This window comes from Cygnus atratus, chromosome 22, assembly GCF_013377495.2.
Source record: "Cygnus atratus isolate AKBS03 ecotype Queensland, Australia chromosome 22, CAtr_DNAZoo_HiC_assembly, whole genome shotgun sequence".
NCBI lineage: Eukaryota > Metazoa > Chordata > Aves > Anseriformes > Anatidae > Cygnus > Cygnus atratus.
In genome coordinates this window covers 7,498,957-7,516,665 of record NC_066383.1, presented here as the reverse complement: position 1 = coordinate 7,516,665, position 17,709 = coordinate 7,498,957, and the positions used below count along the sequence as shown (strand labels likewise).

Genomic DNA, 17,709 nt, shown 5'->3' with positions numbered 1-17,709 from the left:
TGCAGCAACATAAAAGGAGTGCAGACTTTGCTGTTAATGTAGTCAGTAAATAAATAAAGGAGGGCTTAAGCTTAGTGTACAGCAATCAGTTTAGAACTACAGGATAATTAACACAGCAGGGGGCCAGACTACTCTACAGTCAGGTTTAAATGAACGAGTTCACTTTCATTGAGGCAAACTCGCTCAGCTCCCCGGGGAGCTGCGCATGCAGCAGCAGCGCCCGCGCTGGCAGCAGCAAGCGGGGCCAGAGGGGTGCACCCCACGCACCCCGCACCAGGATGGAGCAGGGGATCGGCTTGGCTGCCACGAATCCTCCCCTTGCCACTGAGGCATCTGCAGCTTCCCCGGCAGCACCCAGGCAGCCCTGCAGGGAGCCTGTGCCCAGCTCTCCACCTGCACACCCTTTCCTGGGACAGGCAGGAGCCGGGTGTGAACGATCCCACCAAGGCACAGCCAGCCTTACTGCAGGGTGGGAAACAGCACCCCTTCTGCCTTCAGAACCCAAATCACAGAGCTGTACATGCCTCTGCTTCTCTCCTTAAACAAAAAAATAAAGGACAGCAGCAAATCACCCTGTCAAGCACCACACAGTGCACGATAAAACGGTCTCCAGGGATGCCAAAGGACTTTAAAACAGGAGGCACGTTTAATTTCTGGCACCATAAGCACCCTCTTCTATGCCAAAGCACGAAGGAACTCCTGCATAAATAAGAACCAGGCTTTTTAGGAGCTCGTGGCTCTTAATGAAAAAGAAATTCTGGAGACCCATGACTGCACACCTTGATTTTCCATGGAAAAGCATCTTCCAGGCTGCACATCCTCACAAAAACACCAGCTCCTATTTGCTTTGCTGGACCCCCAGCACTGGGGTTTTCTCCCCATCACGGGGCCATTGGCATCCCTGTGTCCCTGGAGACACCCCACAAGTGGGGATGAGAGTGGGCCACGAATTCTTCCCTGCTCACAGTTGCCAGCTCCCCCCCCATCCCTGAGGTGGTGCCTGGGCCAGGAGGTGCGCAGGGATGGACCCCCCATGTGAGGGCTCCTCAGCTCCTGCCCCATCCACCCCTGCCCACTGAGACCTGCCGGCACAATGGCATCGGTCAGCAGGAGCCTGCTGGTGAGTGGGGTTTTAAGGATGGGACCCGTGCTGCAGGAGCGCCGAGCCGGTACCCCAATACCATCAGCATAGCGCGTGCCCTGGTCTGGAGGGGGCTGCTGTCACTGCATCCTCCTGATCCTCCTCTTCCTCCTCCCAGCAGGATGGCATTTGAGCAGAGAACAGCAACAGGAGACGACAGGCCGAGACAACTGAATTAACTTTATTGTTTCTTCTAACTGCAGATTCAAGGTATACAACTGAACATTGCTATTTTCCTTATGAGACTTATAAATAAAAATACAAAAAATGTCCACTACAAAAAAATCTACTGTTAGTAGGATGTAAAAAATATTCTCTTTGCTATAGAAGGCACGAACTTCACTTAGTGACACATGGAGAGAAAAAAACCTGCAGCAGTATATTCTTTTTTTCTTCTTTTTTTTTTCTTTTTTTTTTTTTCCTCTGTCAGAAACACTGAAGTTTTACAAAGAAATGCATCTGAATCTACACAGAATGAAGGCAGATGCGGAGAGCTGCAACTAGGAGACACCACAACTCGGGACTTTTTTTAATTCATTTTTCAGGAAATTTTAGCTAACTGCATCTGTGGCTAGAGAACAGATAGGACTCGCAAGCAGTACTGCAAAGAAACAAACAGCGAGGAAACAGAAACAGAGTTGTACAAAAAACAGTAACCAATACTCTGAAGAAACAAAAACAAAAAATTGGGCACCTTCTAAAATGAGGCTACCAGGAGGTGCTGAGGTAGACGGAACTATAACATCAATTAATTCAAAACACTAGTTTTAATACAGAGCAATCAGACTGGCACTTGGGCTGTCACGACATAAAAGACAAGCAATGAAAGAAAGCCTTAGTTTGCTTGGTCCAGCAGGGCAGTTGGTCCTCAGTGCTATAATATACATATATATACTTATATATATATGGATAGGTGTCATGGAGCTTTACCATGGCTTCGTAGCCTTAGAAAATCATGCATACGTAACACTATGTGGAACGAATACTAGGATGCACACCCAAACACTGGTACTGGGCATGGGAGAGGCGCTGTGCTGCAGCTGCTGCCTCCTGGGTGCGGGGCAGGGAGCGCTGCGCTCCCCGGCTCCCCGGGAGGAGAGCGGCTCCAGCGCAGGGGGACCCCCACGTTACCGACTTGCCTGATGACTTGTCACTGGACAGAGCTCTCCAGTGACTTGTCTCACTCTTTTTGGGAACTAACAGGAATCAAAACTCACGCTTTGCACCATGCTGAGCTCTGAAGCCAACTATGCCAACATATACGTTAAGGAAGGAAGGGGGACAACGAGAGGGGAGGGAACATTAAAGCAAAAAAGGCCACATGAGCTCAGCTGAGTGCTCAGCAGTACCATGACACCCATGGCCGGCAGTACCAATTCACTGCAAAAAGGTACCACATACTTGTGAGAAATTGCAGCAACTGTTTATGTGAAGGAACTGTTTTTTGTTTTTTTTTTTTAGTTTTTTTTTTTAGTTTTTTTTTTTTTTTTGGCACAAAGATTAAACAAGCCATTCTCCAAAATTACATCCTGGATTGTACTAAATCAGCATCTGCCCTGCTTCTCCTCCTCATCGTGGAGCAGCAAAGGTGTCACCAATTGCAAGCGCCAGTGCGTGTGCGCGGAGCCGTGCGGACACGGGGCCTTCCTGCCTGGGCGCAGGAGGCGACGCTCCTGGGATGGGATCTCCACAGGGTGGGATGTGCCTGCCCAGCTCCCCACACGGCACCACGGGTGGTCAGTGACACCCCTGGCAGGGGCTGGAAGCAGCACTGCTTGGGTGCTCCCTCACAGCCCGCCCGGCTGCCCACGAGCACGGGGATGCTGCAGCGCGGGTGCTGCCACCCCGCACCGCCCGGCTGCAGCCCCGGGCCACACAGCGCCACGGCACAGCCAGAGGCGCTCACGCCACAGAAGGTAGGGAGACATCCCAGGGACAAATGAGGATTACAAAACTATCACGGGTTGTGGGTAGCAGCTGCACCCCTGCTGAGGGACAGGGGCGCAGGAGAAGCAGGGTCAGCTGCAAAATGCCCCAAATCTCATGGCATCAGCGTCAGCTCTGAGCCCCGCGGCGCTGCTGGTGCACCCCACTTGCCCAGGCGATGCCCTGCATGGCTGTGGGCCGGCGGCTTTCACATTATGAACGACGCTCAACTGCTCTAGTCACATATTCAAGTTTAACGCTTCCCTTCCCAAAGCACTAACTCAGCGCTAGGCCGTGACCTACCCCGCTCTGCTGTTGCACGATGGCATCTTCCCCAGTTTAAGGCCTTCATGTTTTCCCAACAGTGAGGGGGCAGGGGTGGGCCGGGTACAGCAGTACAGACACCCCTGCTCTCTTCCCTTTACTCCCATCTAAGAAACCTTTCCCTAACTCTTCCCCCCCTCCCCCCATTTAATACAAACGCAGCTAAATTACAAAAAAATACACAATTGCAAGTAAAGCATGAGATGAAAACTGAAATGACATCACAAAGCAAACACAAATATTGCAAACTGTGCTTCTGTCACTGCAAAATCAGAACACAACAAAAACGAACACAAGAGGTAGCTTTCTGAATCGGTGAGCCAGGCTCCATCAGGCCACTCAAAAAATACCAGTTTTGGTAACGATAATGCACACGAGGTGGCTGACACAGACCCAGCGCACGATCCCCTCCACGGCTGCCCTGGCAGCTCTGCCACCACACCAAGCACGCAGCCTGTCCGCCACACGTCACCAGCCCCTGACATGGCCTTTACCTGGCCCCGTCATTTAAAACAACGCCCCCCGCCCCCCAAATCAATAAAAGCTCATGAGGTCACAAAAAAAACGAGGTAATTTCAAGTAAAATGTGCTAAACACAGAAATAGTCAAAAAATTTTAAAAACAAACGAAAAGCAAAAAAAAAAAAAAAAAGAAACACAGAGCAAAGCCATCTGTTACCATCCGCTCCTCCACAGACTCCAGGAGTTGAGGGCTGGGCAAAAAAAGCATTGGCACGTTCCAAGCACCCGAAATACAAAGAAAAAGAGAGTCTCCCCGTGGGAACAAAGCTCCACGCCCCCCCACCCAGCACCGCCGCAGTGCCCGCTGCCTGGGGCTCTGATGGCGCAGTCAGCTCGCCCAGGAACCGGCAGCATCCCGGGGGTCATCCTGGCATACGGGGAAGGGAGGAGCTGCAGCTCCCCTCGGGGACAGGGACAAGCACGCAGCCGCTGGAGTCCCTGGCTTCGTCTTCCCGCTGAAGGCTTCGTCTTCCCCCCGAAAAAGAAGAAAAGGAAAAACAAATGCATAGAAAGGTCTTTGGTCAGGAGGAGGGTTGTGGTCTCCTGCAGCACCCACAGCTGACGTCTATGCCCTGGACAAAGCAGGTGCGTGCCGGGCTGCAGCAGCAGCGTTTACTGGGGGGGACAAGCACTAGCACCAGCACACGCTTGGCCCCCACCCCGTTGCCCCGGAACCTTCCTCTGGGCTCATGCCCTGCAGAGCGGCAGCCGTGCAGGGCACTGCCCGCATGGGTGTTTCACTGGCTGTGTGTTGAGGCTGGTGCCCTCCCTGCGATGCAGCAGCTGGGGGTGCAGGAAAGCTGCTGAAAGTGGGGCTCAGCCCGTGGGTCGCTGCCCTGCAGGTGAGGGCAGCATGCGTGCCTACCTCGGGGTGCAGAGGGCGGACACTGCCTTGAGCAGGCGGGTCCACAGCAGCTCCTCTGAAGGGGGTTACTGGTGATGATAGAGGGGTAAAAAAAAAAATTAAAGCCTTCCCAAATCACTGGTCATATGCAAAATCTGGGGGCGAGGCATGAACTGCACCATTCATACAAAACTGTCCTGGTACCACCTCCAGCAGGGCAGGCTGGCTGCCGGCTCGCAGTAGCCATGGGCAGCAGAGGCAGGAGCGGATCTGATTCAGGGCTGAAGGGGACATGTGCCCCTCACCCTGCACCCACAAGCCCTGGTAAGGAGGCGTGGGGAAGGGGAAGGGGCCACGGGTGTGGAAGGGCAGCTCGCACACCCCTGTCTGTCCCAGCGCTGCTGTGTGCCCCCCGCCACCCCCACGCACCAGCGAGCACAGCAAGCGCCACGTGCCAGCGCCTTCCCGTCCGCAAACCCAGCAAGAGGATCCTTCTAGCAACAGCAACAAACGAAAAACGGAAACAAAAGGCCATGGACGATGCATTTTTTTTTGCCCAGTCCTCCGCAACTCAGCCCCGCGTTCCCTCCATGTCCCTCAGACATAGCAGAGGTAGAGATAGGTCTTCTCTATCCTCCAGTCGGTGGGGATCTCCTCTGGCTTGTGGCCTTTCATGTGCTTCTGCATGGCGGAGAGGCTGGGGCAGTACTCCAGGCAGATCGTGCACTGGTACGGGGAAGCGCCGTTGTGGGTCCTAAGGTGTTTGATCATGGCTGAGTAATCCCGGGAGCGCTGGTGGCACAGCTTGCACTCAAAGGGCTTCTCACCTGCAGGACACGGGGAGCAGAGGGACGGTGTCAGCAGCAGCCGGGACAGGGTGGCTGCTGAGCCCCATTTGGGTAATGCGTGAGGTCTCAGGGCCTCACTCCACCGCAGTAATTAACTGCCCAGCCTGCCCGATATTGATACTTGCTCTGTGCACAGACACAGCGAATAATGAAGTAATGAACAGCAAAAGTGATCTAAATATTGATCCACTATTTACAATAGTTACACGCTGATGCATTCAATGATTCATTATCCCCAGCAGCCAGCCCGGGCTCCGCGGACACTGCAGCTGCCTCCCTGCTGCCCTGGGCTTGCTGGAGAGCCTTGCACCCCCCTGCGCTGGGGTGACACCTACCTGTGTGAACCCGGTAGTGGGTCTCCAGCTGGTGCTTCAGGCTGAATTTCTTGCCGCAGCCATTGCACTCGTAGGGCTTCTCCCCAGTGTGGATGCGCTTGTGGCCCTTCAGGGTGCTCTCGTCCCGGAAGCAGCTGCCGCAGAACTCGCACTCGTAGGGGTGGTCGCCTGCAAACACACACACGTCAGCCCCCCCGCGCCACGCCAGACTGTGGGGAGCAGTGTGGGGCAGCCCCGAAGCCCACAGGCCCCTGTGCAGATCCTCGCCCATACGCCCAGAGCCCTGCCCACACCGGCCCCCCAGCCACGTCTGTTTTTAACACCCTCCAGATCGGGTGGCTGATAAATGAACTTCAGTTCAGCACCAAACTCCGAATTATTTGAATGAAAGGTGAGGGCTCCAGCTACTTATTTATTACAGCAGTGAAGGCAAGGACAATAAAGATAGATTGATCGTCCAAGACTTTGTTCATGAATATTTAAATATTACTGATTTGTCTTGTCACTGTAATTACAATTTCTCTGTGCTGCATATCCTACAACCACAGTTTATGGTAAAGAATGGCCAACTGTATTTCACTTGTCCTACTGCAGATGTGCAGAGCTGCCAAGCGTGTAATGTTCCTCGCATTTCATACATTTTCTTCAGCTGTGAAGGCTTAAGTCATCCACAATGACCTACGTTTTTTCATTATCCCCATGTCAAACTGCACTCGTGCCTGGGCATAAATTGTCCTTCTAGTTATATACTCACATGCCTGTGCTTTCACTTCCTCTTTACAATGATATTTTACTCTCTGCCTGTTCTCTTCCCAGACCCAAAGACCAAACCTGCAGCTGCTGCAGGGAGCCCCTGCATGTGCACTAGCTGGGCACCGAGTGCCAACACGTTCTGGTGCTTTGTGCAGGGCCACAAACCAGCCCTGAGCCTGTGTGGCTGCGATGCCTCCCACCCCGCACCCCCAACACCAGTGTGCATCGTTTCACCACGCCGCATCGTGCAGGCTGCAGGGCTGCTGCACCAGCAGCTCAGGGCTCCATGACACAAAGCTGGGGGCCGAGGAGGCATTTCACCTCCCCTTGCCCAATTCTCACTTACTGCCTCCATTTTCTATGAGGCTCCTTGTTCCCAGAGTGAAAGGCACTGACGCAACAGCCCGGTGTCCGTCAGCCCAGGCAGCATTTCCATTTGCTCAGTTTTTAAGAGAACATGTGCAAACGGGAGCCAGGTGAATGATTCACTTGTTTAGCCCCAGCCACTGATGGGAGCAGTGAATTTTTTTTTTTCCTCCTGCTGCTTCTTTATAGCACCCTGGTACTTTAAGCAAAGTGTTAAACTCGGGAGCTAGTTTGACAGGATCTTCATGAATTTAATTATCAACGTGATCGCATGGCAAATGAGTTTAAATATGGCATCTCCAGAGCCAGACCGACTAAAGCTGTACATGCGTGGCACCCGGCTGCCACCTCGACGTGGGGATGTTAATGCGACCCAAGTCCCTGCAGCAGCTCAGGACTGGCTGCAGAACCAGGAAAAAAATAAATCCAATTTGTGGCATGTTGATTAACTTTGCAGAGTCTTTAATGAGCCTGACATTAAATGAAGGACAAAGGGGACTAATTAGAGCCCCTCTAGCTAGCCTGTGGCACCTGTGATCCCATTTCCACATCGCTACCTGGAGCCCTTGCCTGTGCCATGGGCTGTGGGGCCGTAACACACCACTTCTCCCCAGCGCAGTGGTTACTGTATGGCCAGCTGCATAAAGCAGGGATCCGGCAGGGCTGAGCACAGCTGCTGATGCTACGCTGAGAGCAGCCACACAGGCTGGTGCTGGGTCCAAGGCAGGTGGCAGGGATGCAAGCTGTGGCCAAAGGGGCTTCAGAGCAAGAGCTCTGAAGAGCAAGAGCTGGGGGAAATGTTGGTTATACCCATTTTCCAAGCAAGAAATGGAGGCAGACAGATATAACCATTTGCACCACAGTGCTAAGGAAATCAGAGCAAGTGTTTGGTTTAAAATTAAGCAGAGAAGCCCATGTAACTTCTTAGGCACAGCACAGGCACTCCCTCTTCTCTCACCCTGACCCACTCACCAGAAAGGGGGCTGGCAGAAAGGGGACTATCTGCAAGGGCTGCAGCCCTTATCCTTTCCATAGTGAGAAGAAAACCCCTAATTTCTGTCATTTCTGCACGGCCCTGGGATACTGTGAGGGTGTCAGCATGGAGCTGGACACCACATCCCATGTTCCTCTGTGGACTCAGCATTGTGCTCCCACTCCAAAAGGGACCACAAAAAAAAAAAATCATAAAGCTCTGATGATCTGGGATTTTTATTTTCTAGCCAAGAGCTAATAAACAGTCAGAGGCTAGGGCAGAGCCCACACAGTCCGACCTGGAGCCCGGGTCAGTGGATTACTTGCTATGAATAGCTCTTCCACTTGGCATTAATGGACTCAATCACTGCATGATTCTGGTTTTCCTGGTTGGAAGCACAGATGCAGGTGCACATGCAGGGCCAACAGGCACCACTGACAGCCCAGGACAGAGACACCTTCCCCTGATTCTTCCCCAAGCAGCCAGCATCTGTGCATGCTGGAAGCTGGTTAAAAAGAGGAAGGAAAAGAGATGCAGACTATATGCATCCGCCTCCCCCAGCTACCACACTGCAGCCAGAGCACAAGCCTGTGACTGGTGTGGGAAGGGATGGGAGAGGAGCATTTCCTCCACCCACCTGCAAACCATCCCCGCCTCCCCACCGCTGGAAAAAGCAATTTCAGTTGCTCTGATTCATAGCTGGCTGCAAATTACAGGCCAGCTCTCCGCCGTGCAGCGCGGCACAATCCTGCTAATCACAGAGCTGGGCGAGGGGTCAGCGCTCTCCGGGCTTGCCAGAGCGCCGTGCCGCAGCACATGCCGGGCGCTGCGAGGCTCCAGACCCATCCTCTCTACTGCAAGTGAGGGGAGAAGCAACCTCCTTGCCAGGGACGGAGCAAGCAGGGACTGCAGAAGCCCTGCAGAGCTTGGTGCACCCAGCTGTGGCTGCAAAGGGGCTGCAAGAGCCTCCACCTGCACCAGGCTTCAGCCAGGAGTGCAGAACCTGCCCCAGGGGGCTGCAAGGGCTGGGAGGCTGGCACAAGTCAAACAGGCACGGGGATGCTGACAGCACCCTCCTGTGTGGTGCAGCCACCCAGGGAACAGGGCAGGTGAAAATGGGCTGGTGGGGAGGGAGCTGGCTGCAGCTTCCAGCCCTCGCTGGGTGCTCGCAGGACCACTTCTCCACAGGGACAACTGGGAAAACCACGGGGGTGAAAGGTCCTTCTTTGGTGCTTGGTTTTCCCAAGACTCAAATGGTTCACGCTCAGGCACTAAGCCTGCTAGGGAACCTTCCAAACCTGAGCTTTCCATTCCTGGCTCTGAACCTGATGGATATACTCACATCCATTTCCCACATGGGACCAGTCTGACAGTCTAAGAGCTGCTTTCTCCTACACTGAAGTTCTGCTGCCGGAATCACACCACATCAACTCCCAGCAGACACAAACTGCCCATGGGTCCCTGCAGGGAGGCACTGCGGCCCTGCAGGGCCTGGGAATGCGGTGCTGGGAGCTGTAAGCAGCACACCAGCTCTCAGGCAGGTGGTTTGAGGACACCATGTAATGCAGTCAAATCCATGGTTTCACACCCCGGCTCTCCTCTAACCCAGAAGCACCTCAGTGGGCGTGCAATGTAAATACCATATACACGTAGCACAGGTCACCGTAATCCCATTAAGGCCGAGTACCAGCTGATTATGTGCATCTACTGCGATTAAGCTGATGAAGTGGGGTAAGATCGCACATCCCTTAAGAAGGTCACGTGTCACCTTATAACGGATCAAATTATTACACAGGGCTTTTTTCCCCCACCTTGTTTTGTTGTTTTCCTTTTAAATCCAAACAGCCTCAATTGTGGATGACAGCTGCCTTTGACATTTTTTAAGATAGAAAAAAGGAAAAGAAAAGCAATGTGAAGAGAGAAACAGCCCTGTCCTATACTTCTTGCAGCCATTCAGCGAGAAACACTCCTCCAGGTCCCTCCTGCCAACCTGGAGAGCAGGCGGGGACCTGAGCAGTGCCTATCACTGCTCCCCACAGCCACCCCACAGCTCAGCAACAACCCCAGATGACAGCAAGCTGGAAACCCCTCTGAGTAGGGCTCTCCTGATCTAAGCTGCTGCTTAAGGGTAGGGGGACCCAAATCGGGGCTCCTTGGACGCTGGCAGCACCATGACCCACACCCTGTGCTGCAGGATCGAGCCATATGAGACCAGGGCAGCCCTCGGCAGGCGGTACCTGTGTGGGAGCGCAGGTGCCTCTTGAGGGCGGTGTGGCTGGGGAAGGTGCGGTTGCACTCACTGCAGATGTAGCTGCGCACCCCTGCGTGCACCTCCATGTGCTGCTGCAGGGCCGTCTGCGTCTGGAAGCGCTTGCCGCAGAGCAGGCAGAACACAGCCATGTCCGTACCTGCGAGAGAGGAGACAGCGTCCTTAGGAACCGCCTGGGCACCCTGGTGGCAGAGGTGCTGCCGGGACACCATTCGCATCACTGCCGACCAAGGCGATGCACCAGAGCTTGCAATGGCAGCACTCCAAAAGCCACTCACACTTGTTTCATTGCGGTGCCCTGGCTTTCACCCCCCAAGGACACGCGTGAGGCATCGCACCCCACCACGGGCAGCCTGGCTGGCAGCAGAGCGCTGTGCACCGGGGAGGGGATCAGCCCTGGGGCACATCCAGCCCCCCTGCAGGCATGGGGACCTGCTCCTAATGGGTAGCTGCAGTGCAGAGCACAAGAGGCACTTTTTAGGAGAAACAAAGTCATTTAACTGCTCTTCTGAAAAAGATGGAAAACAAGGTAGACTACTTGTGGATCATGCTTTGTCTGATGCCCAAGAACAACTAACACCAAACATGCAGAAAGCACCTCCTGCACCAAGGCCTCACACCAGCTTCTCAGGAGCTGGCAGCCTTAAGGAAGAGGACCACAAGCCCCAGTTACCACTCACAGGCATCAACTCTCCCACAATGGACACCAGCCAGGTCTTCGCACCACCACCACCAGTTCCCATCCCCTGCCAGGAACCCGCACCTCGCACGCTCAGCTCCTGGACCTGCATCCCCAGACGGTGCAAGGGGCAGAGACCCACAGCCCTCGCTCCTGTGTGGCACAATCCCTGATTCAGGAAGGTTGGCCTGGTCACTCAGGGCAGCTGGTGCTGGAACCCCAGCAATCCTGGCCTCACAGCATGGAAGAGGAGTGCAAGAAGAGGGCAGGGGGATTTTATTGCACTGGGCACAGGTGGAAACCCCTTGCTGTAGGTGACAGCCCAGCCCCACAGCTCCCAGCAGCACCACACCCCCCACCCAAATGCAAAGCAGCTGTTTGTGTAATTACCCATGTTCTGATGTGTTGTTGCACGCACCTGTGGAAAACAGAGCTCAAAGCTCCTAACAGCCAGGTGGAAACAGGACCTTAAGAAACGCTGCACGTGTAAGCACTGTGCAAAGCCTCCCTGGGTGCCAGAGGGCTGAATGCAGAAGGACCACATGCACACCTCCAGCACAGCTTGCGACCCTTAATGGTAATACCAACAGGAGCTTAATCCTACGAGTCACACACAAGTATAAAATTGGCTGCATCACCAGAAGAGCAAGAGTAAAAAAACAAAAATAGAGATACTTACGCACCATCAATAAAAATATAAGACCTTTGTGTTATTAAACAATTTGTTTTAGTTTATGCATAGCTGATTGTTCAGAACCTATGAGTCAGTGCAAATTGTATTACACTGGGAGATTAAGCAAATAAATGCTAGCTTTTTGGAGACGTTAAAATGTGAGGACTATGGAAATAAAATTATCTAGAAAATTGTATTAGCAATTCATTAGCAGCAGCAAGATGTTCAAGGTAACCAACAAATACGCAACACCTTTAAGAAACAACGGGTTTGGGGGGGCTGCTCCTTGCTGTGCCAAAATTAATCCTAGAGGAAGCCGGTTGTGAGGCAGTGCAAGGCCAATGCATGTGGGGGACCTGGGAGAGCCCCCGGGTGTTGCGAGGTCCCCGGCACCCGCAGCACCGCCCTGCCAAGCCCCAGGGCACACTGAAGGCAGGGGATTGTTCCTCTCCTGCACCGTGCTGGTGGCAAAGTGCTCTGCGAGAGGCACGGGGGCAGCTTCTGTACCCCCGAAGGCAAAGCTGTGTTATCCAGCAGAATGGCACGGGGCCGTGCTCCACGTGCACGGGGACCTGCACAGTGAACGTGGCACCAGCGGACGTGCTCTGGCCACCGGCTGCTCCTCCACAGGCACGGCCCACACGTACTTGTGTTTTTGGGGGCTTTGCTCGGTGTCGGCCATCCCCCTTGGCAAGGCGTGCACCGGGCAGGTGAGTGATGCCAAAAATGTGAAAAAAAAAAAAAAACAAATAAAAACACGGGGCAGCAAGATGGCCCTAGTGAAGATGCCGCCTCCTCTCTCCCCGTGGATTTATCTGGGGGACGTGCGCTTGCTCGCAGCTGCGGACAAAACTCCCCCAAGTACCCGTGAGACACAAAGCCCGCCCGAACGGGTGGCGCGGAGCAAATCCCGAGCGGTATGCAGCCCGGCCGCGCTCTCACGGTGACAGCAGGATGGGTCAGAGGTCGGTGGGGCCGAGCCCCTGCGCCGCAGCCAGCTGTGCTGCGGGGGCCCCGGCCGGCGGGACGCCGGCCCCCATCAATCCGCCAGGAGCAGCCCCGCTGGGGCCGGGGACAATGGGCTCCTGCGGGGGCGGGGGCAGGACAATGCCGCCAGGCCAGTGCGCAGGCCCGGAACAAATCCTCCCTGGCACCATAGGGCCCTCATTTGTGAAACTAATTGGCCCCCGCTTGAAAAATTGGGCTAACTTCGGCCGCCGCCACCGCTGCTGCTGCGCCGGAGAGGAGTTGCCTTGTGAGCGTGGGCAGAGGAAGCCCAGTCCCTGGTGGGACACAGCCACCAGCTGCTGCGGTGGGCAGGTGACGGTTGGCTGGGGATGGGTGGCTGGGGACACGCTGACCCAGAGCTGCAGCTCGTGTCCCACCGCGCTGCTCAGCCATGCGAGCTGCTGCCCTAGGACGGGGACATCAGAGAGAACAGGGAGAAGGTGGTTGTAGGCTGTGCTGCCGTGGGGTGCTGCCCACCAGGACCAGGAAAGGCTTATTTATTTATTTATTTATTTATTTATTAGGCTATGCATTAGCAAATAAATTGATAAAAGACCCTTAACGGGGAGGTCAATGAGGCACTGGCATGGCTTGTGAGGGCCACCTGCTACCAGCAGTGCCCAGAGCAGACCTAGCACATCCAGCGGGTGTGAAGGCTGAGGACAGCCCAGCTTGGTGGCACAGGATGCAGGCAACAGCCAGGGGACCCCGTACCCCATCCTGACCTACCTGGTTCAGCGCCACGCAGCAGGATGTGGCCATGCCAGGGCTGCGGAAGACAGGGTCAGGCACGACTCACTTGCAGCCCTGTGGCACAACCAAGGTGGCTCTACGAGAACCAGGGGTCACGGCTTCAGGCAGGCCTCAGGTGGCTCTGCTGGGCACCGTCCACAATCAGCATTCAGCAAACTAAGTTGATATACACTGTGTGTTTTTTTAGCATCATGGAAAGAGCTGACGTGACTTTTGGAGAGCCCCCATCTCCGCTGTACTGCCTGCCCTCATGGGCTGGGCCTGGGGCACCTCTGGTCCCCTCCAGCCCAGCTCTGGCAGATGTCTGGGAGGACCCCTCAAGAACACCTGAGCAAGGACGGGGGCAGCAGAGCGCCTCTGCACCCAGACGCGTGCCCAGTGCACGAGCAGGGAATGAGCAGCTTCGGGGACCTGCCGAGGAGGAAGGATGAAGATGCTGCGGGGCAGCACAGGTCAAAAGCAGAGCCAACCACCCTAAACATGTCCATCTCCAAAAGCTGAGCTCATGGTGCAAGATCTGACAGCACAAGAAAAGGGGGTGACACTGAAAAACCTCCCGGTGCCCCATGTCCTGCGCAGGGCAGCCCCTGCCTCCCCACAGCACGGCGGCGGCACCCCATGGTTTTGGAGCCACGGGGATGTTTGAATGCCCAGGCATTGAAAGAAAAATCACCCCCGATAAATAAACACTGCTGCCGCCACATACGCACAAAAAGAGGAAGACGGATTTATTCATTTCACTGACATTTTAATGGTTTCTCTCCTTTTTCTGGAAGATGATTACAAATTAAGCAGCATTTAAACGCTTTTTACTGTCAACAATTAAAAGGGGCGAATATGGAACAGAAAGTGCGGTGACCATTCATTTCCAGGGAAACGCGGCTATCAGCGAACACCACGGGGCCTTCCCTGTACTGTACACCGCACAATGGCAAAAAGTATACCATTAATTTTGTAGGACATTCAAAAGCAAATTAAAATATAAAAAGCTCTAGGCACAAAGATAGATACCAAGAGAGAGGGCAGAATAGGTCAAGCTTGTGGAATTAAAGTCTTAGCAACAGTGGAGGTTTAAGCACAGCCCTATTACGCTGCATTCAATAGCCACCTTCTCCCATCTTCCCTTTTTTCTCCTCTAAGAGCCTATGTGCTGTTTGCCTCCAGCTTGCAGCAGTAAACAATTAATACAGCGTGTACCAGTGCTGCGGGTTTCCAAGGCAGGAGCAATAGTCTGCCATGTAGATTAGATTTTGGACGCAACATTAACTATTTGGAAGAGAGCGCCGCCTGATTTGTGCAAGGCAGTTTTAAATAACAGGTGATTTGAAATCTGATTTTTACAGGATTGATACTTGCTCGAGGGAGGAAAAGCCCTGAGACCACGGCTGTACGCGTGGATATGCATGCTTCGGTCTCCTCAAAGACTGCTCCCAAACAGGCGTTTTGAGCTGTGCATCACCACGGATTTAAAGGCAAGCAAGATGTATTTCCCATTATTCAGGGACTTTTCTTCCCTTTTCAAACTTCTGGTGAGGAATGCTAAAATCCTCATACTTTTTTCCATACTCTGACTCCACAGCAGAAGGAATTAAAATAAAATTTGCTCAGGGACAGATAGGCATATGGCAGGGATGCAGGTTTGTTTTTCCTTTTATTTTTAAAAGGAGCCTGGTGCATTTCCGTACCACAAAGTTTAACATGCAGGAGGTACGCCAAAGAAATAAAAGAGACACGTCCCCTTTAAAAGGAAATATAATTTACAGTGTGCAGCCAGGCGGTCCATAGTTTCAATCTCGTTTACTATAGAGAAAACTCTGCTAGCTGTTCTCTATCCCACAAATCCGATTTAATCAGACAAGCCAGCCAGCGTGGCTTGAAGTAAAAACGGATAATTAGTAAACAGAGAGCTACTTCAGTGCTTCATTGGCATTCGAGCCGGGCTAGTGTGTCGCATTTAAAATGCAGTCTGATGAAGTTTACAAAATCAAACCATTTGTTACTCCTATTGAAGAGGCTTCAGGCCACTTGCAATTAAATTGGAATTAGTGCTCAGAATGAGATACAGCAAATTCATACTAAAAAGGGATCTGACTTTGAGACATTTGACTTCAAGTTTTCCCCCCCGCGTATGCGTGCGCGTGCGAGGTCCGGCCACTCCATCCCGGCCTCGCCTCCCACCCTGCTCCCCCAGCCCCAGCCCGCTGGCACCAGGACCCCAGGTAAAGATGGTTTTGGCACCTTGGCACCCACCGAGTGACCCTGTGGCAGTTTTGCACAGCTGGAGCAGGCACCACGACTGCAAACCTGAACTCTCCTCTTTCTGCTATCCTAGGTCTAAACCTACTGTCATGCTTTTTGCTGCTGGTACCTGGTTTGCAATATTTTTCCTTTCTTTTCTAAGAGCAGTGTTAAAAAATTCAAAAAAAATGAGGCAGTTCTGTCCATCCGTCACAGCACTAATCAATAGCATTATAAACCCTTAATCAAAGGCTGCAGAGGGACACGCCACGAAAGCTCCAGCTGCAATGAGTACAGTGAAGGACACCAGCAGAGCCAGGCACTACCTGTTGCCTCCACCGTCAAACCTCCGAACATTCAGTTTGTCTCCCGCAGGAGCCCTCCGCCCAGCCCCCCACACCAGCAGGCACTGTGGCTGGGCCACAATCACGGAGCGTCTGCACGGACAGCCCTAGGACACACACAGCCCGTCCCACCCTGCTCCCCACCAGCAGGGCCACCTTCATCCCGCCACTCAAACAATGCAAGCACAACGAGACCAGCCGTAACTGCGAGCTGCATGAGCAAAAAATGCATTTATATATGTGCACATGTATACAAACACACATACACCATGCATGCAAATTCCTTCTGGTCAGCGCCTCAACAAGACTCAGTCTTCACTCAATCTTTATATTTAACTTAATCTCTTAAATTGTGTGCATCCAATAGAGGCATGCAAAAAATTGTTGCCACTATCATTAAGAGTGAAGTGGAAGGCTCCAAAAAATTCTTGCTACGCAAAACAAGAGTCCAGGGATTGTTGGCGCTTGCAAGATTAGATTTCAGAGATGTTTGAAATTTTTTTGTCACTGTGTCAACGTCTCCTTCACAGCCACCATCTCCCAGACAATGCTCCTCATCGCAGCTGCGAATGCTGGAGCTCGCCTGCATGAAAAGCAGGGCTAGGGGAGCACGGTATTTTTATCAGCCTCAGTAACATGGGATGGTGGCAGCAAGCAGAAGAAACCATGAGCACATCTGCGGATGTGCACAATGCAAGGATCGCAGACGGAAAGCTGTGGGCCACCTTCATTCCCAAGGGGCCTTGGCTCATGTTGGCCAAAAGCAGACGTCCTAGGGGAAGTGAGCTGGACCGGTGATCACCCTCCTACTCAGAAAAGCATTTAAGTATAGGATTGAAAGCTGTTAGAGCAGTGGGACTTCAGCATGTATGCTGGGCTCCACATGGCATGCCAGGATCCCCAGGGACGTGCTGGAAGAAGGAAGGGCTGCTGCAGTGCATGCCCTGCTGGGACGGGGAGGAGGAGAGGAAGAGGAGAGGGGATGAAGGCAAGGCAGCTGTACGTGATGCCAGCAGGACACTGGCCTGGCAGCACCACCTCCAAGACAGCTTCCATGTGGCATGCTGAGACTGTGTTTTGCCCCAGCACTGTGTTGGATGCGTACTGCCGGTGTAAGTAGATTAACCTAGTTTCAGTATCTGTGTTCCTGATTATGAAAAGAAAAATGGTATTTTAGCTGGCAGCACCAAAGTAAACCTGCACAGAAGAGCCCCGTGATGACAGCCCTTTCCTGGAAACAATTTCCTACATCCGCGCACACACAGAACGCATGCTTTGCACACATAGATACACTTTTTAAGGGTCTCATCCCAGCACTTGGCAGACCCATCATGCTCTCCTGTCACTCCATGCAGCCCTCCTGTGTGAAACAAAGGCACTGTGGAGTGGCGGCTGCTGCTGCCTGTCCGCACGGCAGCAGTGCCGGCGTGCCACGAGCGTGTGCTTGCAGAGGGGAGCTGCCCTGAAGCCCCTCGGGGAGGCAGAGCATCGCAGGCAGCGATGCACAGGGGCGGGCAGGATGCTGCCATCCCGCAGGACATCACTCACCCGGGAAGTGGAAGCAAATAATGTTCACCCAGCTGCCCCACAAACATATAGAGGGGGAAAAAAACACACGGTGAACAAATGAGATGCATTTTGTGCTGGAATCACCAAATCATCCCAGTTTCAAAGGCTGCCTCTGGACTGCACAACTGAGCTTTCATGCTAATTA

At 53.4% G+C, this 17,709-nt stretch overlaps 1 protein-coding gene across 2 annotated transcripts in view; it reads right to left on the bottom strand.

Annotated features, from left to right (window-relative positions):
• Positions 1-1,306: 1,306 nt before the first annotated feature.
• Positions 1,307-17,709, bottom strand: part of ZBTB16 (zinc finger and BTB domain containing 16) — a 91,977-nt gene continuing 75,574 nt past the window's right edge. For both annotated transcript variants that reach the window (XM_035555561.2, XM_035555562.2), the window contains exons 5-7: positions 10,269-10,439; positions 5,940-6,107; positions 1,307-5,583 (exon numbers count right to left, since the gene is read on the bottom strand). In XM_035555561.2, coding sequence (XP_035411454.1) covers positions 5,354-5,583; positions 5,940-6,107; positions 10,269-10,439 — 569 coding nt within the window. In that variant the 3' untranslated portion in view covers positions 1,307-5,353. The remainder of the gene's footprint in view (positions 5,584-5,939; positions 6,108-10,268; positions 10,440-17,709) is intronic.